This window comes from Solea senegalensis, linkage group LG1 (genome assembly GCF_019176455.1).
Source record: "Solea senegalensis isolate Sse05_10M linkage group LG1, IFAPA_SoseM_1, whole genome shotgun sequence".
Lineage (NCBI taxonomy): Eukaryota > Metazoa > Chordata > Actinopteri > Pleuronectiformes > Soleidae > Solea > Solea senegalensis.
In genome coordinates, this window is record NC_058021.1 from 10,257,552 (window position 1) to 10,284,675 (window position 27,124).

General features: G+C 41.5%; 2 protein-coding genes across 5 annotated transcripts in view; one reads left to right on the forward strand and one right to left on the reverse strand.

Annotated features, from left to right (window-relative positions):
- The first annotated feature begins 372 nt into the window (after window positions 1-372).
- On the forward strand, window positions 373-3,145 carry gpr35b (G-protein coupled receptor 35 b). Of its 2 annotated transcripts, XM_044029919.1 has the most exons (3): window positions 373-593; window positions 877-1,000; window positions 2,258-3,145. In XM_044029919.1, the coding sequence occupies exons 2-3, from the start codon at window positions 977-979 to the stop codon at window positions 3,125-3,127; spliced, it is 894 nt and encodes a 297-aa protein (XP_043885854.1). In that variant the 5' UTR covers window positions 373-593; window positions 877-976; the 3' UTR covers window positions 3,128-3,145. The 2 variants fall into 2 exon arrangements, with proteins under 2 accessions (XP_043885854.1, XP_043885847.1); XM_044029912.1 differs by having other exon boundaries at window positions 373-1,000.
- A 1,978-nt stretch (window positions 3,146-5,123) lies between these two features.
- Window positions 5,124-27,124, reverse strand: part of LOC122772152 (semaphorin-6B-like) — a 28,369-nt gene continuing 6,368 nt past the window's right edge. Inside the window, exons 2-17 of one of the 3 annotated variants that reach the window (XM_044029885.1) lie at window positions 20,229-20,352; window positions 19,407-19,518; window positions 17,531-17,591; window positions 17,354-17,416; window positions 15,866-15,964; window positions 15,338-15,428; window positions 14,984-15,103; window positions 14,196-14,284; window positions 13,899-14,116; window positions 13,679-13,810; window positions 13,261-13,410; window positions 12,935-13,111; window positions 11,611-11,751; window positions 10,999-11,076; window positions 9,181-9,242; window positions 5,124-7,890 (exon numbers count right to left, since the gene is read on the reverse strand). In XM_044029885.1, the coding sequence (XP_043885820.1) occupies window positions 6,908-7,890; window positions 9,181-9,242; window positions 10,999-11,076; window positions 11,611-11,751; window positions 12,935-13,111; window positions 13,261-13,410; window positions 13,679-13,810; window positions 13,899-14,116; window positions 14,196-14,284; window positions 14,984-15,103; window positions 15,338-15,428; window positions 15,866-15,964; window positions 17,354-17,416; window positions 17,531-17,591; window positions 19,407-19,518; window positions 20,229-20,349 (2,697 nt within the window). In that variant the 5' untranslated portion in view covers window positions 20,350-20,352 and the 3' untranslated portion in view covers window positions 5,124-6,907. Of the gene's footprint in view, window positions 7,891-9,180; window positions 9,243-10,998; window positions 11,077-11,610; window positions 11,752-12,934; window positions 13,112-13,260; window positions 13,411-13,678; window positions 13,811-13,898; window positions 14,117-14,195; window positions 14,285-14,983; window positions 15,104-15,337; window positions 15,429-15,865; window positions 15,965-17,353; window positions 17,417-17,530; window positions 17,592-17,677; window positions 17,758-19,406; window positions 19,519-20,228; window positions 20,353-27,124 lie in introns of those variants that run through there. The other 2 variants (XM_044029899.1, XM_044029891.1) reach the window with 2 other exon arrangements.

Below are 27,124 nucleotides of genomic sequence, written 5' to 3' on the forward strand. Positions count from 1 at the left end.
ACAACTGAATTGTTTATAACAAAACGAAGAAGATATAATTAACATCAATAAAATAAAAACAAATAAATCTACAGAGCCTAACATGTAAAGAATGCGGTCATTAGGCCTAGATTAAACCAAATAAATGAATTTCAACTTATCATACCCAGCATTTGACCCACAAGACCATACATATCTGTTTTGCTTCATATGCAGCCTTGTGCGACAGTTTCCCACTGATGGGCACCAATAGTAATTCTCATGACCAGACTATTACCTGGAAATTAGGATAGAAAAATGACCCTTCTATGAGAAACCCTTCTAAAAGAACCTCAAAATGTGACTGTGTTTCATTTCAGAAATGTAGAGCATTTGTCGGTTAGAGAAATGTGTGTATGTTTGTCAAAAAAGAAGACATTATATGGAACCAGTTAATGGTGTAGTATGTTGCTTGGTTACCGACAAAAAGAGAGATCACACTTTGAGAGCAGCCGCCCACAGTGCACAGGTGTGGCCAGTTGAAAACAGACATGTTATCTGGTAAGGAAACAGAAAATACTGCGCTGTCGTCAGAGCTTGTGTTCAAATGTGTGCCACTTGCTGCACAAGGACAAGTATTACTTTGTTTTCTTTTCCAGTCGGGCAACTCTTGACGATGCCCTTTAACCTTTAGTGTAACCTCGTTTTCTACCGACTTCACACTTCTAAATTTGGATCCAAAAAAATGTGAAAAGCATAGGATGTGGCAGGAAACTGTACTAGATTCGTATTACCCACTTATGTACATGTACATGTAGTAATTTGAGACATTGTATTGACGATTATTTTGGTTTATCTGTCATTTAAAGCAGAAGGAAGGAATATACAAACTGTGTGTCTGTCTGCTGTGACTGGCAGGAAAACCCACAGAAAAGCGGAAATGATGCAACTGTTTGTCTTCTAACTTGGATGTACTACTGTCTACTGTCACAGCTGCATTTAAAGATCGGTTAGTCTCATGAACAAGAGTACAGCTCAGTTGGTGAGTCAAGGTTTTATTTATTCATTTTAATAATATGTCTAAATTTAAATTTAAATTTTAAACATTTAAATTTTAAACATTTAAATGTTAACTTTTACTGTTATTTGCCACATGACTGTGACTGGCTAATGCTCCTGGTTGCATAACAGAACAGGTTTATGCAAAAGTTGTATGTTATTTCAGTGTGATGTTATGGCAATTGGTCTGGATAATGAAAACGCTGGAATATAATTGAATTAAAATCAATATTACTTGGAACTGCTAGTTGTCATCAAGTATTCTGGGAAGTGGATGCATGCTTGACTTGAAGATATGACAAGTGTATACATCAAATTATCTTAATTTCATTAACTTATCCTCATGCGTTGAAGTGATATCTATTGTCAGGTTAAGTTTACTTTGAAATTTGTCATAGTGCATGAAAGAAAAAAAGACTGACTATGACTCCAGAGGGAGCTGTGTATACAAGTCTACGCGTGCCTCAAGTAATGTGATTTTGAGCATGCATGATTGCTGTTGGTTAAACAAACATAATAAAAAAAGGATCTGGTGCTCGAGGGTTATTAGCTGCTCACTTATTACACCAGAATCCTGTGGGTAATGCCAGCACAGACCTCTTCAGGTCGTGTAGCCTTTTAACAGGATTGATTACACCAGCTAAATGTTTTGTGCACATGAGCATTGTTTTTAGAACTTGAAAAAAATGGTCCTTTAAAAGGTCTTTTAAAGGTCCACGGTGTAACATTGAGAAAGGTTTATTGCCACAAATGATATGGTCTAATGACCACACAACTCATAAACTCATAACCTCCTGTCCCTGGTGATCCCTAAGCCTCTTATATGCACTTTAGGCGAGGGCCTTGCTTTAAGGAGCCATCCTGCACCGCCATGTTTTGACAGCAGCCCAAATTCTCCTCCTACATCTAGTATCTTACTATATACTGTGTTGCGGTTCTGACATTGACATTGTTTGGATTACAAATACAAGAGCTATTGTATCAGTAATAATAAAAGAGACACACACTGGTAACCCCGATGCACAAACCAGCAAAGAAAAAGGGAGAGGGCAGAGTTGTCAGAGAGTGATTGTATCATTTCTGGTATGTGAAGGCCACCGTAGTTTCCTAACATCTGTGGTAAAGGGGGCGGGTTGAGTCGAGTAGATGAACCAGTAGATGTCTCTAATCCTTACACACTGGAGCATTCTATGTAATATGTGTGGGGTTTGTTTAACTGTCATGGTCACCTCTTCTACAGATGACTATGTGCACGAACAACACTAACATTACCACCAACGCTTCCTGCCATGTGGACCTCCTTCAGGGTTTGGCCTACAGTGCCTTGTTTCTTCTGGGTGTACTCGTCAATGCGGCAGCTCTGCATGCCTTCATTGCAAAGCGAGATTCCTGGACAGACACACACATCTACATGTTCAACCTGGCTGTCGCCGATTTTGCCTTCATCCTCTTCCTTCCCTTCAGGATCTACGATGCCTTCTTCTGCCTACCAAAGACAACCTTTTGCACTTTCCTCATGTACATGCATTTCATTAACATGTACGCCAGCATCATGACCATGACCGCCATCAGCGTCCAGCGCTACCTGGTTATAAGGTTCCCTCTGCAGGCCAGATTTTGGAGGAAGAAGAAGGCGGCGGCCTTTGTTGTTTGTCTGTTTATCTGGGCAACTCTCCTGATGATATGTGCCATATTCCGGAAGGAGAATTACCCCGAGAATCTCTGGACGTGTTATGAAAGATGCAAAGATCAACCGCTTAAAGGACAATTTATTGGGATTCTGATCTGCTTGGGCTTCCTCACTCCACTGGTCATCATTGTCTTCTGCTCCAGTCAGATCATCTGTATTCTGACAAAGACAGATAACAAATCAGAGCAGAGGAAAAGCATAGTTTATATCGTAACAGCAAACATGATTGTGTTCACCGTCTGCTACACGCCAATACATGTTGCCTTCCTGGTTAACTACCTGTACACTCCGCCTCCAAACTGGCAGTCCGTATCTGTGCCTCCACATGTGTATTTACTTGTGTCTGAATGGATTGCTGCTACAAACTGCTGTTTTGATTCTATTAGCTACTATTTCTTACTGAAACGATTTTATTCATAAATCTAATCCCCCCCCATACACAGTGTGTGTGTGTGTGTGTGTGTGGGGGGGGGATTAGATTAAGATTATCAAGGATTGAGACTTTCATTGTGCCTTGGTGTTTCCCTAATTTTGAGATTTGTGGTTATAAAGAAATAAGCATTTCAGGGAACAGGGAAGGTGAAATGAAGATTACTATTCAGCTGTGGTGTTTTTCTTCTTTTGTGAGATTACCAATTTATTAGATAGACAGACTTCTTTTAAGTGTACAATCACCGGATTATGTTACTACTATGGTTTTACAAGAGCCCACAGTGGACAAACTAACCGTCTTTTGAGTTTTAATGACAACTCAACGGCTGCATCATGAAGGTTTCTCCAATACTCCTGGAGGGGAAGGATGAGCTAATGCAAAAATAAACTTCTGCAGCTGATTCCTCAAGTTGACTAATAATAGTTTGTTTTTACAAACCCTGATTTAGTGGAGGTGTTGGGTTGGTGGCAGATCTTGTAGTTTATGGTAAAGATATGTTTAGGTTAAAGTTACTCTTATTATTAGTCACTTATTATTGTTTAGAGACCAAGAGACAGACAGTGTTCAGTCACTGCACAGACACCCAAGAGTTTAGGACACTCACTCCCTCTGCAGAGGCTACATGCATGGAGGCCAGTGTCCAGCTCCCTCTTGTGGAAAGAGAGGTAAATGCTTGTGAGGCGTTTCCTGTTCTGGTCGATGCCTGTGAAGCAACAACCTTTTGATCTGATGGGAAAACATTTCTCTTTCAAAGAAAATAAAGTGCAATGATGATGCACACATCACCACAGACCACTGTGAAGCAGCAGAGCTGCCTATGTAGACGTGTGTTGTTCGCGTGGGCATGTGTATAATGGTGCACATTTATTTCTGTTAGTGTGTTCAGAATGCACACACAACAACGTCAGCAGTCAAGTGAATAATCATTTAATAGCAGTACTCCAAAGACTGATGGTTATTATAACAGCAGTATCTTAGCAACTGCAACAGAAACTCAGCAGTCAAACGAGATGGCTCAGTTCTGGCTGAGATCAGGCCCATGATTCTACTCTAACAACAAGAACGAAACAACTGAGCTCAGCAGTCATTCTGAATCACGTCAATACTATATATACATTTTATTCACACGATCATCACCGAAAAAAAACCACAAACCCAGTAAACCAAAAACCTCACACCTTAGTCTCGTCTCAGATGAGCTTTAATGTTCCCCACCCACGAAAAACCAAACTGATCAAACTGATACACTATACCATCAGCATGACTATTTACACTATTCACACATGATGCAGGACAGCTCCTTTTCAGAATGCAAAAAGATGTGCTTTTTCCTTATTACTGCACACAGCAGAATGACAATCAACAGAGAAGAACACACACATTTGTTTACTCGAGATGGTGAGAATCACTTTCAGGATCCCCCAGTATGGCAGTTGGTTGAAGATGACAAGAGAGTCACTAAAACTACAAGGCAAAAAAAAATGAGATGTGCAGCGGTCCCACTCATCATTCTTGTCCACGTGAAGGTCTGCTTATGAACTACTTATCGATCCCTATTATTACATGTTGGCTACTCTGGATTAAACACAGTCCATGTCATTGTTACAATATCATCATAAAGGGCATGACAAAATGTCTGTATTTATTCTTACATATGTACAGCACGTGATGGGCGAGAGTAGTTTATAAACAGACCACCCAGACACACACACACACACAAACAAACAAACAACAAAAAAACAATGGTCAGCATCAGCAGCATCTCACAGAGGGAACCAATTTCAACAGTACAATCGGACGTCTAAATGAACGAACATACCAGTCAGCATGGAAGGGCAAACGCAGACACAGTGCATGTACAGTATACTGCGATAACTGACTTCTCCATCCTCACAGTATATGAAACAGGTGCACTGCTGATTGAAATGGTCTTCATGGCACTTTCAGTTTTTGTTTTTTTTTGCTTCAGTAATTAGTTCATCATTCATAAGTTGGGTTTGACATAAAGATGTAAAAAAACAGAGCAGGTTGATATGAAATTTACACTGAAACAGATTTTTTTTTTTTCATATATCAATGATTAAAACGATATGACAAATCAAGCCAATGCCTGATGTCATGTTTCGGAGTTACCGTATGTCTTATCATTTCATCTAAATCAAAATTTACTATGTACAGATAAACCATATATTGCTGCTCACTATGAGGCCATTGCAAACTAGCATTTGTTCTACCGACTCAAGGACGGAAATCCAGTCCGGTCGGCTTCAACAAACCCACACTCTCACTACGCTCTGTGGCTGTTGTAGCGCCTCATTTAGTCAAAGCCGCCTTGCGATTCTGCTTTTGTCATCTTTATCTTGTCTCGTTTTATGACTTGCATCTATTCACTAACACTTTCAGACCATGTTGTGTTGATCTAAACGCAGACCACTTCATGCAAGTAGACACTTTGATATTCTGAATTTATAGTCCATTTGCCTCCTGGGAACACTTTCATTGCCCCTATTGGCTCGGCGTTAAACCAGAGGGTTCATTCATCAACACTGTAACTGTCAATTTATTCTGCATCATGTCTGTGGGACAATGACCCACCGTGGGCTTATGGGGAAACTTTGCCTAGTAAAACTGGACTGTATTCTCTAACGCAGCATTAAAAACATGTGTATTAATGTAGCAGTGAATGACAGAGTCTTAATATATTGCAGTGTATTGATTGACCATCTAAAAATTCACAGTTTTTCTGCTCTGCTCAGAGGTCTCGTTTCAGTCCAGGGTTGCAGTTTAACCTCTCCCCGACGTCCTCATGTGTTATAAGTCACCGAAGAGTATGTGGTGTGGAAGGAGGCAAACAAAAAGAGCAATGGGCGGCTGAGATGCCGTCATTACAGAGAGCATGCAGTTGGCAGAAAAAGTGCTGACGTTTCACTCCCGCACTCTGCTCTCCAAAGAAGTGAGTTATGGTCCCATATCCCCATGAGACAGGTTAGAGGCTTTTGGCACTCACGTCCTTACTCTCAAGTACATGAAATACTAAATACCCACCTATACAAACACATGAATCCTTGTGTTGTGTGTGCAGTACATGTGCAGCACGGAGAAAGAGAAAAAGAGAAAACGGCGACGCCTCTGGATTCATTCGATTTGTGTTTAAAGTCACAATGACTCCAGTTTTTGAGTTAAACATCATGTCCATTGAAGTTCAAAATTTTGCAATTTCACTTCAAGCACCTACTTGGCACCAAAACAACAGGTTCTATCGCGGGAGAGCAGATGGGTGGCGGCCTCGTCAGTGTCATCCAAGAAAAAAAAAAAACAACTGACTCTTGTGGCGGGACCGGACTGCTTCTGCAACCTCAGTTAATCTGCACAGAGCCGACAGCTGCTAAGTGCCAGGTCCATCTTTGTCCACATCCTGTCTGCCCCCATTTCTACTTTCCTTTCACTTCTCTCTCCATCCCCTCTCTTCCCTCTTCCTGCTTCTGCTGCTGAGTAGCAGGAGAGTGAGGCAACTCTGCAATGCAGACACAGCAACAACCTCAGTCCATCGGACCAATTAGTGTGAGCCAGGATATGAGTGGCAGACCCAGCAGCCAGTCATATGGAGAGACTCATTATGGGGTGAAATGTGGGGGTGGGGTAGGTGTCTGAGTGAGGAGATTAGAGGGGGCTGAATAACAATGACAGACAGATGAAAGGGAGAGGAGAGAGATCTGTGTAAATAAAACTTTGGACATGGAAAGTTGTCCCCTTCATTTCCTCAACAGTCACTGGCCTGTCTGAGTCCTGTCACTGCAGTTCTTCTTACTCAGCAGGTGGCTGAGATCCACCAGCTCGCCCAGCTCCCCTCGCTCCAGAGCTCCTCTCAGCAGAGCTCTGCTCAGCGCGGGGGTGTGTTGCTGAGACATAAATGACTGGCCACTGGTCGCGGGCATGGAAGGAGGGGGCAGAGAGACGGGGACCATGCCGTGGCTACTGAGGATGTATCCTTCCTGGGCCGGCCAGCGAAGAGGCAGCGGGTCACTGTACTCCATGGGGGCACTGGGTGCTGAGACCACCCTCCGACGCTCAGGTGAGTCCTGGGGGGTCATGGGATAAATGTATTCTCCTGCAGACTTCCTGAGTGGGGCCTTGGGTGTCCCTTTCCCTCCCTTTTCTTGTTTGCTCAGGCAGACATAGTGCTGGCGTGGCGTGTCATTACCTCGGCCCTCACCACCGTGTCTTCCACCTCCCCCCTGCTGAAACAGTCTGGTGGTCAGGTAGACAGAGGGGGGCATGCGGCAGGGTGAACCCAGCCCCACGGAGCCTCCGCCCAGGTACGTCTGACTGGTGTCCCACCCTCCAGAGTTGGAGTCAGACAGTCGCAGGCCTCTGCGCTTCTGCTGAGGCGTGTGTTCTGGTGTGGGGAGGAAACCAGGGTCAAGCTCTCCTGACTTCACCCAGCCGTTGGGCATGACAAAGAGGGTTTCCCCACTCTGAGTGCAGGGGCGCTCTCCACCTCCCTGCCGCGTCACACTCAGCACTGAGCCTCCAATTCCACCGCTGCTAAGCAGGCCTCTTTCTCGCCGCTGGATGGAGGACTGGGAGGTGTTGCTGTGGCGACGATTGGCAGGCTTATGGGCCATGATCCAACACACGGCAAGGCCTGAGAGCGCCGCCCCGATGGTAAATGCAGAAACTGCAGATGCCACGAGCAGGTTGAGGGAAACCAGGCTCTCTGGTTCAATCAACAAACTCTGCTGTAGAATTCCTGAAGATAAAGAGACACAATTATGAAGATGACATTAAGTAGAATACCACAATGGACTTTCTGTCTCACTCTGCAGGGCAACATTCTAAACTGTTTTCATTACTACTAAATGCTTTTCCCCTCAAAAGGTTAGAATGTATCATGATAGATCAATAAATACAATAACACTCATAATTGGTGATCATCATGTTTACACGGTTACTTTCTGTGGTGTAAGTGTTTAATAGGAGCTTCACTCCAGTCTGGCCTTGGGGCTCCACAGGCTCCAAGTTAAGGGAGAGGCCTGCACTTGTCATCAGCACAACTCAGACCACAGCAGCTGATGCTCCTCTTTTCACTATTTCCATCCTGCAGCCTGGTCACAAAGTCTCTCTTCGCAGCATACCATTACCTCAGTGTTTCCACCCAGCTCTAATCACTGCCATCTGCAGACACAGCAGTACATGCCTCTCCTCTGGCTCGGCCTCTACTGTGCTCCCAAATCTTGGGGGTCTGCAGTCTGGCATCACTGACTTCTCCTCTTGTTAATTTGTAAAAAAACAGTCAGTCTGAATGAGGATGTTTTGGAGATCCAAATAGGTTTTTACAATGGTGTAGTTGGAGTAAAACAAAGCTGACAAAAAACAACACCATTTCCGCTGGAAAGGAAATTACATTTCTTTTTTGTTTCCACTGACTTTGTGAATTTCATAATAGAGCTTCAGAGGGTTTCACTGTAGCTCTGCTGTTGCTGCTGCAGTGACATCTGAGCCTCTCAGCACAAATGACATCACTTTTTCTTCTCCTAAGCTATTTCCATCTTGCTTCCCAGTTGGCCATTCCCCTCTCAGATGTTCAGCTTTCACAGAAAAAAGCTTCACTCGCAAGAGGATGCTGCGTTTCTAATCATGCCGTTTGTATTGTCTACAAAGCAGCTACACCTCTTTTCCATTCTCTCTAATCAAACCATCTCACACTGGAAATATGTGGACCTGCAGGAAGTGAGTCTGTAAGCAAAATTCCAGCTCTGCTCCCACCTGAAACAGCTTGGACAAAGATGCAAAAACCCTACACGATGCTAAGACACATTTTCAGCTTTAGAAGAATTCATATTACGTCTTAATAAAATGTGTCTCAATTTCAGAAACGATTACAAATATCGTCCCCTACAGGGGTAAGAAATTGGCGTTTAAAGAACAAAATGTTCAGTGCCAAGTAAACTGGTGTAATAAAGGACTGGGCCACTAGGCGGAGCCTTTTTCTCAGTCCACTAAGCACAACCTGTGTCCATGTTATAGTGCTGCAACCTACCGTCACAGTCTCCTAAATGGGAGGTGGTGTTTCCATATTCCACGTCTTGTTGAAAAGGCAGCCTGCAGCCACAAAGATATCACAGTTTAAACACATCAGACACTTCAATATTTACAATATTTATTATCACACGGAAACACAAAGACACCTATAATTATAGTTCTCCCAATTCACAAAATAAGACTTAATTGGAATAACCATTAAACCCTTTAATACAAATTGATTCAGGTGTTTTATATATGTATATATATATATATATATATATATATATATATATATATATATATATATATGGGGGCATTTGTGGGCAGTAATAAATTCAATTGATATAACACTTATTGATGTGCCATCCCATGATTGATTTCCCACTTCAGCTTGATTGTTGGTCAGAGGTCAGGGTCAGCTGTACAGATGTGATATAGACTACTGGCTATATAAATATAGATATGTATATATCTATATGTACATATATATATATATCTATATATCTATATATAGTTTTCTATCTATACAACACATTTACATCATTACTCAAACTTCCTGACTGAATGTATCTTTCAAAAAAACAGTGAGACAGAGGAAGCTGCTGTGAATTCAGTGGTTAGCATTTTCTTTTTAGTTCATTGGCATAAACACTAACTGAGTTACGTTGTGTAGCTATAGGCATGTAAAAATATAAACCTTCTAACTCTCTATAAAAGCACACAACAAGAGGATGAGCATAACAACCACATTCATTTTCATTGGTGTTCTATCAAAGTGGTTTAAATATATTCATATAATTACAAGTTTTACAAGTATCTGCAGATGGTTCCATTTGTGCACTACATTGTATTTCAAATTAGGCTTTGCGGTCCCACTGTTAATATGTTGTTTTCTCAAGGACCATTAGGTCCCGGGACCTGTAGCCGTGCCATTGTCTTCTCACTGTTAATGACTGACCCCTTCTCTCTCATGCAATAAACAGCAAAGCATTCTACAGCCAGTCCCAGTAATGATCCTTTGTCTTTATGTCACCGTTACCTCTTGTGCGCTGTGTGACACTGCAAATGGAGCTGCTGTGGCAAAACGAGGAAAGTTTAACACATTTGTCTATCAGTAAAAGTATTTATCTCTTATTGCTCTAAAAGTGGACGAGGGCAATTCCGGGCTGTGGACCTGTTCCCCAGGATGTGCAATTTGTAATGACTAATGAAGTAGTCAGTGTGCAATAGAAATGGACATTGTAAAGTGCAATGCAGATTGGCTCTCTACTGTGTTTTATCTCTATTTGTGGCTGCACTTAGTAAAGATGTCCCTATTACTGGGTGTATACCACTGTGGGTTTTTATGTGTAAATTATGTTACTTCAACCTGCCTAAGGATGACAGAAATTATGGAAATTAGCCATTGTCTACAATCTGGCACATTTACATGAGCATGTTAATAAATGTGCTCTTGTCTCTATTTTTAAATAAAAATAAACAAACTTTATGGACAACACATTACCGCCACAGTTCAGCATCTTGTCCGACCTTCTGAGCCATAGCTGCGCGACAATGAACACACACCTTATCGCGGCATCATTTTAGTTTATTTCACTGAAGTCTGAAGTCTGAAGTCTTAGAGGTCCATGCATCAAATCTGCTTATTTAAATAGTTTGACTCTTTTGCCAGACGTCTGTATAGACAACGTATTGTACAGTGAGGCTGCAGCAACACACTCTCCCTCTCTCTCTCCAGGACTTGCTGTGTCTTGGCAGAAGGCAGGTCTGCAGAGGCATATAAATCTTCAGAGGGAAGTGTGTGTGTGTGTGTGTGTGAGTGTGTTGCTGTCACCTTGTGCCTGGTCTCAGGAAGGAGCAGGTGCTGCCTCTGGTCCAGCCACAGTAAGGATCCCTGGAGGCCAGACAGCTCCTGCACACACACAAAGACACACAAATGACTATGTATTAAACAAGAAGTTAGGAATAGAATCTGTAAAATTATAAATAAATTATTCACTCAGGCTGTACAGAGCATTTCCTGTATCTAAAGTAAGATATATGACAGCGCATGATCATGTGTAGACAGCAGTGCTGCACTGTGGAGCTTCTCCTCCATATGTGCAGTAATAAACAAATGCCTTTTTGGTATTTATAATAAATCCCAATCTCGACGCCGCTTGTGTCAAGTTTAATACCATTTCTCCCTGAATAAATTATTAAAAAAAAAACCGTCAGGCTGCGGTTTGAAAAAACAAATACATTAACTCCCACTGACATAAACTAAAACCGAGCTGCACATTTTATCATTACACCTTAGTGACAAGCTGTGAAAAAGCAGAGACAAAACAAAAATTGACCACTGCCTTGGCTCACGGCCACTGCTTGATTTAAAGTGACTTAATTATCAGCTGCAGACACGCTGAGTGAATGAAAAATACTCTGCAGGACAAAATGTGCCACTCACTTCATGCAGCGGGAGTGTAGGTGGCAGCGAGAAGTGGGCACTCGGACCAGACAGGAGGGGAAGGCCAGCAGCAGAGTGTGGCTGGTCTGGTCCAACAACAGTGATAAGAGCTGACGGGCCTGAGGAGAGTCTTCACCACACCTGCAGACAATGAGACAAAGCAGTATGAGGACAGGAGACAGGAGAGGGAGTCCAGCGAAGAGAGGTCACTGTGCTGCTTATATACGTGTACCTGCAACAGGATCAAAGGCCTCATTTGTTGGCCCTTCATAACACACAGCCACTAACCCACGCACAACAGTTACTACACCTGAATGTTAGAACTGATGGGAAAATGCTGTGGAAGAATGTCTGCCACTTTGAAGATAATTGGCACATTAGTTTTAATGACACTTATTAGATGCAATCGTAAACTTGTTGTCTTCACCACTATTGTTGATTGGAGAACTTTTGTCTCACTTCCTGCCTAAGTGACCCTCTCTGTCTTTTTCTTTGTTTCCTTCCTTTTCCTTTTGAATTTGAATTTGAATTTGAATTTGAATTTTGACACTGGCTGACCAATGTGTTGCTTGTGTCACAAACACAACACTTTAAACATTACCCATTAAAAAGTAAAAGCACACTCTGCTTTTATTGTAAAATATTTGCAGGACCAGCAAATGCACTGCTTCATAATGAAGATTCCTGGCAGTTTATGGAGAACAGTGGAGGTCTCTAGACTGTTTAAAAGTATAATTTATAATTATTATTAAATTATGTATGGTAATTTCCAAAGTCATACCCTATGTAAAACACAGCAGCAGCTCAGCACAGCTGTGTGAACAACAGAGGTACGGCAGAGATGGAAAGCAGACGACATCATTAAAAGTCTTTTTTATAGAATAAAAAGTTCATCAAAATATGTCATGCAAGTTCTGTTGTTTTTATGCAGTTTTATGCATAGCATATTTATCTTTACATTATCTGTGTGAAAACAGAAAAAGGATGTTGACCTCCAGTAAAAAACATTTAGAGGCATCACACCTAACGTTTGAAACATCTGAGAGAGAGCATGTTGTGCTCGAAGTGTCATGGGATATAAAAATCCTTTAAATGGAAGCTTTGTGGTATGCACTCTACATCTTTTCCTTGAAAAAATGAAGAAAACATCTATTACATGTCATGGTCAAAAATGAAAGACAGTTCTGCAGGTGAGACCACTGCAGCTCTCCAGTTACCAACTAGATGCAGGCAACATGAGACCTGATCTACCTGAAGCAATTTAACAAAATGTATAATTCATAGTTCTGAGATCAAGGACAAAGATCTCTTGGCTCCGACTCACTTCTCTGGGTTGAATCCCTCCACCTCCTCCAGGAACACACTGCTGTGGGAGACCAAGTCTCCAGTGGGAACCATTAGGAACTTGAGGATGGTTCCTCTAGTTGAGCCCAAGAACAAGACTGTACGGTTCTTATGGGGACCAGCTTCTGTGTCCACCACCATGGATGTCAGCTGGTATCTAGACATATATATCAATACAGTAGGTCAAGGACATGTAATACTTTTTCTTTTCTTACCTGTACAGGCTTAGAAATGTAGCTTCCTATATTCATGCCATAAAACAAGGTCTGTATGCATGCTATTAAACTGCTGAGTCATTCTGTGTACCGCCCCATAGTCTTGACCACCCAGGGTCTATGTCCCAGTAGTGGAACGGTCTCATCCATCAGTGGGTGGGTCTTCACAAAGTTCAGCACCTCGTCTGGCAGCGTGGTGGAGGAGCTAAATCTGGATCCCTGCACTGCACATCCCCCCGGTCTGCAGATGGAGAGAGAGAGGAAAAACAAAACAGAAAGTGAGAGCTGAAAAAAAGATAGATATGAAACCAAGAGACAGGAGTCCAGAGAGAGCAAGAAGAAAAAGCTGGAGGCTGTATTAGAATATTTGCTGAATACCAGTGAAGTTACAGTGTAACTGACAGCTGGGGGTTTATGACAGGGCAGTAAGTGGACTGTATGTGAGGCAGATGGTCAGGGCGGCAGCAATGCAGTATTGTTCTCAAGTTCTGCTCTTTGCATCACAATACCTGGGTTTAGGAACCGCTTCGTCAGGCACAGGTGTCCAAATGGACTCCGGGGATTTCTGCTCTTTAAACCGGCCCTCGAAGACATGAGCGAGCTGCTGCATGTCAAACACACACACCGCAGAACCAGGGATGCTACCGACGACAAAGGAAAGGAGACAACGATGAGAAACAGAGAGTATTCATTCCTATAATTGTGCGAGTATCATGTGAGGGTCTGGACCTGTTTGGTGGCGTGGAGAAGAGACCGAGGATGACGTCACGTCCGTGCATATGGATAATGTTGCTTGTGGCGTGTAAGAGGTTGAAGTAGAAGTGAGAGTCTCCGGGGATGGAGCAGTTGAGCCGTGCCTTCAGAAATGTGGTCCACTGTTTCTCAAGGACACGCTGAGAGCCGCCCAGGTCGGCCTTACACACACGAGCCACACGGGACACCATCACCTAAAATGAAGCAGGTACGATTAATGTCAACTTAATCGTAGTTAATGGAGTAAAAAGAAGAAATAATGGAAAGGAGTACCTTCTCTAAATGATGGAACTCCATTGCCATCTCTCTGAAGAAGAAATAAATGTGAGGCCCCCACTCCATGGCACTCACAAAGTAAGGCTCTGAAAAGAGTGTGAGGAAAGCACTTTTAGACAAACACATTACACAACTGTGGCGACGCAGTGCCTGAGGCCAAACTTAATGCTCCGCAGTACCTGACATGGCATTGTAATAACAATCACATCAACATGGACCACTGCTGTCCACCAGTCTCGCTCATTAAACATTCATGTCCTGTTTAATTTATCACCATGGGCAAGAGGATACACATTATTTATCATTTATTCATCCAGTACTGTTACAGCTCCGGGGCTTTTACTCGATGGAAACTGTTGAAGCAAAGGCTTGTTTAAACCGTGAGTTTGTGGAGTCCGACTAACCTCAATACATCACTCTCTCCGACGGTGCTCCAATTATAATAAATCTATTAAAAATGTTCTCGAGGTCTAATCATGTCTGCGTTCACTGAATATATCTTGTTATTTAATCCCGTCCAAAAATCATTCACACTCATTCGTGACCAGTGAAAAAGCGGTTTAGTGTATGACATTTAGATGAGTTTTTTGGCAGAAACTGCATATACTCGCTATAAGTATATTTGTATAAGTGTACAATCACTTTAAAGTAAAAAAAGGTTTGGTTTTCATAGCCTTAGATGAAGACTTATCGGTACTTCAGGCCGTTGAAAAAAAAGGTGATTAACACCATTCTCATTGCCAGTGTTTGGTCTGCCCTTTTAATGTGTCTGTTTCTCAAAGTACCTCTGAACCACTTGGAGTCGTGTTTGACTGTGCGGAGGGCAGGGCTGTCGCTGAGGCTCCGATAGATCACCGCGTCGATGGCGAGGAAGTCTGTCACGGTACCGGTGAAGAGACTTCCATCTGCCAGAGAGAGAGAGAGAGAGAGAGAGAGAGAGAGAGAGAGAGACATGCACAAGACGGAGAAAGGAGACAAAAGAGATGAGGAGATTGTGCACAAGGTCAGGAAGATTAAACCTACATGAGCAAAATGCAGCGACAAGTCAGACTATAAATCACCTGTGAAAGCAGACACAATCACACAACATTTCAGCGTCTGGAGCTGGAGTCTGATTCGACATTAGATCAAGACACTACCTGCAAATAACGCCACATTGGCATGTCGCGGATCATATGGGCAACGCGCCATCCCACTGACAGGCTCACCCACCATTTCAAGGGTGTCTCTCTGCAAAAAGAAAATAATACATTCATAAAGTACCATGCAATAGTCTCAGGTTTGTTGACATTTGGATTGGAATGACGTGACTGATATTTGGCCTTATATATTAGCAAGTTGTCAGTGAGTTGAACTTATACAACACATGTATGCAATGCTCAAGCATGGACCTTTTCCAAAGTAAATATTATATAAACACAGAAAAAGAGAGCCAGGGTTGCGCTATAGTGCAATTGTAAGTGTCGGTCACGCTAATCACTTTGACTTGTCGAAGCTGTTTTTATTTTCTGAAAGTAATGGTTATTTTAAAACTTCATACGTGGACGTGTTCCAATAACAACACATCTAATGGCAACAAAAACCTTTATGCACACTAGTGTATAAATAGATAAACAAGATGGCAGGTGCACAGAGAACAACCAGCTGATTGCTGGGTAGATACTAACCGTGTAATTGGCACACAGTGGGTTGAAGGCATTTGTTCCACATACAAACAGGCCACCGTGCTGGCTGAGCAGGACCTTGATGAAATTACGGCATTCTTCCTGTAGGACAAATAAAAACGACAAAAAACACAAATGCAAACTATTAAAAAAGACTTAGGGTAGATCAACGGAAGAGAGCTTCCAGTGTGAAGGATGAGGAACATCCTGAGCTTAAAACGACGCTCAGAGGCAACAGCACATTCAACCAGAGAAACAACAAGGACTTTATAGTGGTCCATAAAGTGGAGGCTGCTGATTGAGATAAAGTTTAAAGCTCAGACCACTGAGTCTGCAACTTGATGACACTGCCTTTTGTTGCAGCACAGTTAAATGGAAACATATCACACGTTCAGTATGCATTTTTAGACAGTGGAGAAGTTAGCATACAAACTGCACGTCATTTCATCGCCTGCTAAAACAGTACACTAACAAATTTAACCAATATCGCTTCGACTTGGCATTGATTTTTGCAGCGCTTGAACCACTGAGGCTATAAACACTCTCTCACACTCACTCGTCAATTTCAGCAGAAACCGAACAGTTTTGTCTTTTTAATGTATTTTCTTCATGATGGAACAGTTTTTTGTTGTTGTTGTTTTTGCTTTAGCAAGTTAAAATGTCCACTGTACTGTGAAAATACATTTTCAAGTAGAACTGGTTTAATAACTCCAGTAAATGACTCACAATATAGCGTAAACAGTCATTTATAGCAGGTAGCAGCTTTATGATTTGAGTAAGAGGACTTGTTCTCCTTCATGTCTTATGCTTTTCTCCCCTTCCACTCACTCATTCATGCCGTCCCATGCTTTTCTCCTTTCTTGCCCACTACTACCTTGTATATGTCTTATCCTCTTTATGAATTTATTCCCAAATTTTCCTCCACCTCCACACATCCCATTCTTACCTTTACCTTTTTTTTGTCTCAACTGATTTCAATTATTGTGTCCTGCCCGAGGCTGCGTCGCTCTCTGGCGCATTTGCTCTATAATGTTTCCTGTTGCCTCTTTTCTATTTTTTTCTTCCATCCGCTTTCTGCCCATAGTGGATTTTGCCGCTGGCACTGCTGCATTAATACAATAAAGCTTATATTTTAGGTTACTCACTGTCACCCCGGCTGCGGTCTCATCGAATTGTTTTCTTCCTTTTTTTTAGGTTTGATCGCATCCGCTTCATATCTCAGAACAATACCAACCACCAGTTTAAATACAGAGATTGTCATTTTACCTACAGGCTATGAATGACGTGCATTTGTGATGACAACTAGAACATTGCAGGTGTGCAAGAAAATGTATTTTTCCATTCTTTTTAGTCTGAATAACAATTTTTCTAAGCTAGTATGATTGAGTGATGTGTTGATTCTGTATCGACATGATCATATTGGTGTGTACATAAAGCATGCAGGTGTACGAGTCGATGTCAGGGTCGCAGCATTGTGTGTGAATACTTTACCTCATGTTTGCCCTTCATGCGGCACACTCTAATGTCGTTCTTATTGGATTCCCAAGTTCGTTTCTGCCAAAGGAACAAGACAGTCATATTGCATACGCCATGCCTGCACATGCATCATTATCATATTTGGGAGTGTTTGGTTGTGTGTGTGTGTGTTGGGGCACAAACAAGCCTTACCTTGCTATAGAACATCTCATCACCTGCCATGTTATCCAGCTCCACTCTGTACAAGTCATCTCTATAAAGCACAACAGCACACACCAAATTATTCACAAATACTGATACTGATTTAATATGCACTAAATTATATTAAATAATATTAACCCTTAGAGCTCACGTTGGAGGGATCTGTGGCAGTCTTGTATAAAGTACTTGAAAGGGATACTTGAGTAAAAGTACAAGTATCTTACCAGAAAATGACTTTGGTAGAAGTTAAAGTCACCTTTTAGAGTACCTGACATTTAATGTACTGAAGTATCAGGTACAGGCGAAAAACTTTAAACAACATTAAAATTAATTAACCTTCTGTCATGAATGGTGACATGCTCTCTCTATGTTTGTATTTTTGAACCTTTTGGAGTTTGTGGAGGTTTTGGAGTCTATGAAGCTTCTAGACACACTGTCTTTTAATTCAACTTGGAGACTGTAAAAATCTGAAATCTGCGGTTTATCTGCGTGAGCTCGCTAGCTAACCGGTTTGTCGCAGAGCTGACAGCTGAGAGCTAAAACCCGGCGTCCCGAGTGTACAACAGAAACCCGGAGACAGGAGACCAGAAACCCGGACACCAGAGCCCCGGTGTCGGACACGGTAAACAACGAGCCGCCGGTGTGTTTTAAGCCCACTTGGAGCCGAAATCTGCGGCTAACAGCTGAGCGGCTAGCAGCTGGTGCCACAACGAGCGACAACGAACAGGCATTACGTCACAAACTCAACTTTTATTTTGTAGTAACGAAGATGGTTAAAGGAAACGTAGTGGAGTAAATGTTGTCAGAAATATAAATAACCAAGTATAGTACAGATATGTAAAAATTCTACTAAATATTTGCACTTTGTTATATTACAACACTAGCCGCAGGTGCACCCTTGGTAAATTGCTGTGGAAATATTGCACAACTTCTTACATGGACTTGGACATAAGTTTCAGTGCAGAGGTGTCAAACTGGCGGCCTGTGGGCCACGTCTTTATTTCATGTTATGATAATAACATGAAATAAGCGGTGACCTCCTCGTCCATTAAACACAGCAACACAGCAAGGTGATCAGATACAGACAGAATTTTTTTAGCAATATGTTTATAATAGTAATACTATGATATTTTATCACATTGTTTAAATGTATTACATCAAACATTAAATGACATATATAGACAAGCTTATTTGTTGTTTTCACCACAATTGTTTTTGATATGAATAGGTTTATTTTGCATCATAAATGTTCACTATTTATGATACACAATTCCATATCAAAACAGGCACTTTTACTTTGAATTTCAGAGAAATATCACCAAGAATATCGTTAATAACGACATCATCATGGAATATTGTGTTGTTTTATAAGAATATAAATGTTGTATAAGAAATTGCTTTATAAACATCTGTTTTTTTCTCAAGACCGGCCCCCTCTTGACCAGACTAGATGCTCAATGGCCCCCAGGGGTTTAGGCTACCCCATGGCCTAGTGGAAAGGGAACTTGGCTTGTAACTGTTCATATTCCAACAGGTACCTCTGAGCAAGGTACCTCTGAGCAAGTTATCCCATCCCCATTGCTCATCATTGATTTGGCTAATTGGACATTTTCTTTCTGTGAAACCATAAACTGCTATTTCTCTGCCTATTCTTGGCTATTCTTATTCACTCCATGCATCATGTGTAAGAGTATGCTACTTTAATAGCATTCATTTGACATTCAGCAATCGAGATTGAAAAACACTATAAAAAAACTATCCTCTGCAAGGTGACAGCAGATGGAAGCAGTGGCATCAAAGGAAAGCAAAAGGATATTAATGTGAACATGTTGGTAACACACAGTTGGAGGCGGTTGCCGTTGGTTACCTGGCTCCTATGTAGAGTGTGCGGTTGACTTGCAGGACTGTCTGGATGTGCAGCTCCTGTCTCTGTGCTGAACGATGGGCTCTGCCTAGAAACACTGGATATCTCCTCACCACTGACATGAGGACACACAAACACAGATAATGAAGCACTTATGAAAACGTGCTATTGGATAGTGTGACAGCCATGGATAGAAAACACTTTTCTCATCTATATTTAACAAAAAGAAAAATCTCAAAACAGCTCCAGCAATCTTGACTTTATGAATACCTTCAGTCATTCTTGGCGCTTTTGTTTCAGAAAACAAAGATAATGGGGCAGAGAAGAACGGTGTAGCAATTAGACTGAAACACTTTCACACAATCCTTTATTTTCCTCAACAGATAAATGAGAGAGTACAGTGGAGGCGAGACGGAGGCGGGGCCAAACTATAAGAAACTTTTGCACAGGACAACAGGCTCCACAGGGAGTCCTCATCAACAGGAGACAGATTGGGAAAACGTCTCATTGTCCTTGACTGCGGGGAAGGGAGAGAGAACGTGGCAGTCCATCTCCACCTGTTTCCTCCCATTCTCTCCTCCTCTCCTCTCCTCCACCTCTCAGCTTTCTCCCTTGTTTTCTGAATCACCCCATCCCACTTGTTCATCCTCCTGCACCTGCCAACCCCTCTCTCCCTCATATTTTACACATATCTACCACAACAAGGCTCTGCACCTTGACCCTCACAATTTCCAATTCTACCACAGAGCCATTCATCAATGCTGCACATACACCTTCATGTACACGCACACACACACGTGCACAGTGGGAAGGACACATACATACCCTCTGTGGGGACATAGCTGAGAGGATTGGGCTCCTCTGGGAATGAGCCATCAGCCAGTTGAAGTAGCAGAAGAAGAAATGTAAGGGGAGGGGCCATGGTTGCCATGGCAGCAGCACACATGCACTGTTAACAAAGAGAGATGACAGAGAAAATATAAATAAATTCACTGTTTTGCACTGTATACGTGTGTGTGTAAATGCACAAGAAGGGTGCATTTCAAATTCCAACATGTTCCTATGTGTGTGTGTGTGTGTGTGTGTGTGAGATCAGGGTCAGCAGAGTTAATGTGTTTCTATTGTCATAAATATCATTCCATCGTCAGACACTTTGAATTGAGACTCAATATATTCACTGGGTTATAAAGCCCCCTTTGTGTTGTAATGCTCCTCTCACTAATTGTGTTTCCATACAGACATATGGCGGCTATATGACTGGTAATTAGCCACAAAAGAGGAGGAAGCTGGTCTCTATTGATCTGAGAGGGAGAGTATAGGAAAAGGAGAGATTTAGGTAATGAAGGGTCAAAAGGTCAAAAGTCAAGAATGCCCTAAATCACGAGCAAGGGAAAAAAAAGGGGAAGAAAACAGGTTTTTGTCTGTGAAAGGTTAGGCCACAAAGGGGCAATCCAGTGTCAGATATATACACCCACACAAGACTTCATAATCCTATTTGTTTTTAAATAAAAAGCTTGAACTGATTTGCACCATGCAATTCTTCAGATGACTTTAGTTTCGTCCAGTGTTCATGAGTTTGTCCTCTTATTTGTTTGACCACATTAGAAACAGGAGAAATTTGAGTTCTGGGGAAGGTAGAAATTTTACCGAGGAGGAGTTTACAGGTTCCTAGTAAACACAGTAATGTCTGGAATGTGCCTGAGCCGGTAAATTATTTTAAGGCCTTGGTGTTAAATCTTTGGTTTTTGGAATTAGTTGATGTCTGTAATTGCAGTGCAAAAGCTCAGATGATCCTTCTGAGAAACAATATTTACCTTCAGTTTTACAAGTGATACAATAAAATAAAATAAAACAAATCCAAATTAATAAACCAGCTCCAGGGAAGGTAAATAGTATCAACATGCTTACAATGACAGAGCTACATGGTGATGTACAGTATATTAAGCTTGGCTGCACAATTAATAACAAAATGATCAAAACTGCAAATTCAATGAAGATGAAATGTGTGGCAACACATTATGATGAATTCAACAGCCAAGCTTTTCAGATGAGAACATTTTGTCTTCAAAATCTTAATTTTGGTGGTTCTGTGTGTGAAAATGACAGTTGAGACGCTAAAATTAAAATTATGAATCACATCACCGTCTCAATATTTGTCACAAATAATAGCAATCTGATTTTTTTTAACCATATCATGCAGCTCATTTATTATGTCAGAACACATAACTTTGCTGTTTTTAAAAAAAACATTATTTATTATTTGAGTCAGAATTTGTGACAAACCAAAATTTTACCGATGCTTAAATGACAATGACGGATGAGCATCTCTTGCACATGTAAAACAAAAACAGTGGAAATACACATCGTCACAGCAGTTGCTGCCTGACAGAAATTGTGCCCACCATACACATATTAATGGTTGTTGGCATTAAAGTCTGTGGCTCAGTTTCACAGCTCGCATGGCAGAAGTAACTGTCTTTGATGTGAGGATACTTTGAAAGAGGAGATGAAAAGAGAGGAGCAAAGGAAGCAAAAAAAGGAGGAGTACTTGGGTTTTGTGGACCACAGACAAAGAGATGTGAGCTGTATGGATGCTGGTCTCACTAAATCAACCCGAACACCATGTTCCACATTTCCACCAACCCCCCACTTATTTTCTTTCATCCTCACTCTCTATCGCCATCGCCCACCTCCTCCCCTCGTTTCTCTTTCCTTCCATTTCTCAGCTTGCCTGTTCCAGGATAAGACCCCTATGACTGTTTTCGGAGATAGACCACTGGGTTGAAGGGTTGATGGGTTGGTTGCCATGGCGACGAGATATGTTATTTGAAGAACACGCTTGTATCAAAAATGCATCTATGCCGCTTCTTTCTGTTTCACCAACACTCGAGACCGTGCGTGAGTTTGAGTGACAAGCTGTTTGAAGACATCAGTGAAACAGCGCAGGCTGCAGACGATACACCGGGGGCCACCTTAAATGAAATCCTAGCCCAGATGAATTGAAGGTTTGACATCTCTCAGCCTTTGCCTCATCAGGCACAATTGGAAGAGCGAGGAGCACTGAGAGCGAGAGGGTGTGGGTGGAGGACCAGAATTCTCTAGTATCAAACTCATTGAGTCAGGTTGTGTTTAGGTTTAATGATGGCTATACTGAGGCTATACTTTTAAGGTTCAAACCTAAAATCAAACTCTTTTCTTTTGTGGATTTTGTGTCGATGTTTAATCATTTATCTGGTTTTGTGACACAATTTCTTGTGAAATAATAAATAAACATCCCACATTTGTCCATGTAACATAAATGAAAATGGTTATATTACAACCATGTGGCTTCAAAACAATTACCTTCGGGATAATAAAAGTATTCTGATTCTGATTCTTGAGTGTTTTCATTTCATCAACATGCACCGGCATCACTGCAAAGCCAAACTACAATGGAGGAGAGTGCTGTTCCATAAGTAGACATATGCATCCATGTATGTATGGTCAATGTGGTCAACTTTAATGATCCCTAAAAGAACTTGGAAATTATAGTACAGAGAAATTACTGAGAGTGAGAAGGGTGCCTTATTCTTTTCCTGCTTGGGACTTGTACACATTCCTGCCCCTTTTCAAACAAAATCCTGGAGAAATGTTTACTTTTTTTAACCATAGACTACAATAAAATAGTTGTCTATAACACACTCGTTGTACACTGTATAATGACAATAAAGGTGATTCTGATTCAAAGCAGCAACTACAGGACGTACAGACGTCTATGGTCCTGTCGAGCTAAATCTCATGTAGCTGCAGTAGTTTCCATTTATGACCCATCTGCCACTTCAGTACAGAGTCAAATGCGTGCGCGTGTTCTGTTTCAGAGGGCAGACACATTCACACGAACATCCGATGAAAAACACTTGTAGTTATGAATGTAAACCATCAACTCTGACGTGTAATGAATTTGGAATCCAACAGTGTGGCTGCTAATGTGAATGTAGCCTCCGTCTTCAGGCTGTTTTCTCAGTCCATGCAGTGATGAACCAGGGTGTGGCTCTTTGTCTCTGCCCTCCTGCTGGAGCTCTGGAACCTCCTGATCGGCACACCTGCATGCAATCATCTCATCATCTACAGCCTCTATAGTCTTTATCCTTTCTTTATCCGTGTTGAAATCTTATTATTATTTGTGTATTTTCTTATGGTGCATTTGTTCCCCGGGTTCATCGACTAGCTCTCCTAAAATCTGGTCTCACCCTGGTCAATCGCCACTCCTGGGATCTAAAGAACGATGCATTATCAAACCACTTTAAAGACTCAGTTTTTTGGAACATCTGTGTCAGCTACTTGTGAGTCTTATACATCTGGTTACACAAATAACACACACAGTACAACAAGCACACAAACCGCACAACTTGTTCTGACAATAGAGAAATATGACACACACACACTGCACATGCAACATACTAAAACCCTGCAGCCAATCATTAATGAAAACTCCTCATTAGAGTGCACATTGATTAAGGCTATTGATTCCCTAAGATAAACCATCAGATCTGGACCAAGGCCAGCCTATAACAGCTGACCAGTGCCATGACAGATGCAGGTTTTTTTGGTAGTAATGTGGGCTCTAACATGATGTATGGGGTGCACTCTTAATGTTGTCAAACATTCTTTAGTTTTCCCCGCTGAGCTGAGTGACGGAAGAAAGTGGATGAAAGATAAAAGACACAGATTGTTTGAGTCAGGTTTGAGAGACGCTGCTGAAGATGAAATAGACTGATGGTGAGGGAGTATCAGAAAAATAAGAAAAAGAACAGAGATGTGCGCGAATGGGAAGCAGAGAGCGCTTTTCTTACTTACATATTAAGCAAGATTGGATTAAATGTTGTGACACAGGCACGGTTGTCATGGGATGTGTGTAATGGCGATGACAGTCACACAGTGTGTAATCTGGCCTCATCAGGCAGCCCATTAGCAAATTAACTGCTATTCATCACATCATTAACCAATCAGCAGGTCAATTCAAGAAGCGTAATCACCTGTGCTCACCTTTTTATCAGTTTGTCCATATGTTTTGTCCTCACCACTTGACACTGAGCTCCACTTTTCTCCATTGTACTCTGACAGGAGTGACAGGGGATGAATAGTATTTCTTTACAACCCCCTGCATATCCACAAGGTATGGGACAAATATGTGTTGGTTGAGGATATATTTAATATTTAACAAGGGGAAACCAGTGGTGATGATGACCACATAAACATCACCTGCACCCAGGCCGATAACAGCTTATGTCCACTCATATGTGCTGTGCTTTATTGTCTATTTTCCTCTCAATGGGAACTTAATTTTTTACAAAACTGAAAGCAGATGTTTTGAGTAAGCTAATTTTCCCATAGACTTCCATTCATATTCTTGAATGACAGTATGACTTCAGTCGCCTAACAGAAAGACTGTATCCACTCTTTATAAATGGTCTTTGATATTTACCCTATCCTAAAATGACACTGTGGCCTTTTAGTGTATGTTAGACGGGCACATATTTGCTTTATGGCATCTTAACTATTACTGTAAAGCTGCTCAGCAAGATCAATACGTCCTCATCTTACTAAACAGACAAAGAATAAAGAGCACCATCCCTATTCACACCGAGGGGCATTAAGTGACCACGAGGAAACATTAAGACAAAAGGTCTCAGCAGTGAGTCTAAAGGCACTGACTCACGGTGAATCAAAGCCACTGCTGTGCAATGCAATGCAAGATGCTGTTGTTGTCAGTGTATACGTGAGCCACGGTCTGTGCTGAACCTGATATGTGTGTGCGTGTCTGTCAAAGAAACTGCATGAGTGTGGTGTTGACAGACATTTCTCTCATAACAGGAACAAAACTGTGTTTTCTGATGCCTGTGTTTCTCTCTCTCTCTCTCTCTCTCTCCGTCTCTCTCTAGCTGCTGCAGCCACTCCACTCTGTGCCTTTGTTACCGTAGCAACCAATAGCAAAGCCAGGCAAAGATGTTCTATTGCAGTAGATGTAAAAACGAGGAGGGCGTGTTCGCCCTCTAACACATACATAAGTGTGAGCACGCTTACACGCCCGTGTACACACACACACACACGTGCGTACGTGCAGTCTCAAACATGAACACAGATAGATGGAGGTGGGGGTACCCTCTCTCTCTCTCTCTCTCTCTATCTCTCTCAATAAGTGGGGGATGGGGCCCTGCAGGAAATTTGCCTCCACATTAGCTACACTCTGGTTTGAGGGAAGGCCTATAGCTCATTAGAAATCAATAGGTCAATAGTGGAAAATAATCCCAGGAAATGCAACAGTGCATGATTACACACTGTTTACTGCAGAGCGTTTTTAAGGTATCCCCTCTTCAACCATGTGACTTTGAGCTGAATCAGTCTGATGGATCAAATGAATGTCTCTCTAAAGATTTACTGCACACGATCAAATATGAGAAGTCACAAAAGAAGTAGCTACATGTAATGATGAAATTCTTTTTTATTGAAATGCTTCTTCTCCCTTGGTCTCAGATTAATATGACAAGTTGATTTGGAGATAAAAAAAATAAATAGGGGAAGTCAAATTGGATTCAGAAATGTAAAAAAGAAAAAAAGAAAAAAAAGATGTAGTGTATATCCACATGGTGTAATAGAGTAATTTACACCCTCTTCTCATTTCTAACACAGTTGCTCCTGAGGATAGTATGCAGGTTAAAGCCCAGAATAAAGAAAGATGGCTGGAGGGTAGAGAGACAGACATGGGACAAACTGGGAGAAGTGGGTCACTTTCAGACTTGAGTAATTCAACAGACTTAAAACACATTTTTACTAGAAATGGAAAAGGGCAGGGTCAAAATGACAGATTTCAGAATGAATTTCATACTTTCATATAAACTTCATAATGGTGAGTCCAGATAAAGATTAGACACATTTCCACAAAATAAATTCCTCATAAATCCCCTGCATCAAAAATATGTTAACTTTGTGGTTTGACATTGATGTTTCAGACCAAGAGTAACCTGTGACATTTTCTTTCACACAAAATAAGTAAGACTAGAGTTATCACACATTTGACTGATTCCACACTAAAAACACAAAATGTTTTACCACAAAGGAGAATCTCTAATTTCAAACGAGAGATAGTTTAGACTATTATTGTATTGTATTGGGAAGTGCTGCTTGCTGATGAACTTCTCTTCAGGATTTCTAATTCAATACACTGTTGACAAAGCAAAATGAGTGTAGCAACTGAGATTAAAGGCTGAGTTTGTGTTTCAAGATAGTACTAGGAATTCCTCCTTCACATTTATCTTTTTGGAAAACAAACATTAACAACAAAAAATCAACAAACTCTTTCCCCTTGTTTTCAGCCTTCATGCTAAGCTAAGCTAATATGTTAGTGGTTCTATAGCTTCAAGGATGCTGCAAATTCTCATCAAACAATACATTTGTGTACCAAAATATTTTAACTAGTCTTTATAGTCCCTCTATAGTTTAAAGATAACTAACTGAGTTGGTAAATGTTGGTGAATTTGTAGGTTTAAAGTTAATGGTCAGTAGTTCTTCTCGTCTTGATGACCACTCAAAGCTGCTTTACTGTACAGTTTTGTCATTCACTCACTCCGCAGAGCTGGGAAAAGAACCCCAATGGGAATAGTCATTTGTTTTCTGTATAACATCTTCCATAACAGGTGGCAGTGTCATTAGAATCACGTGGTATCAAAACAAATAGGCTGCAG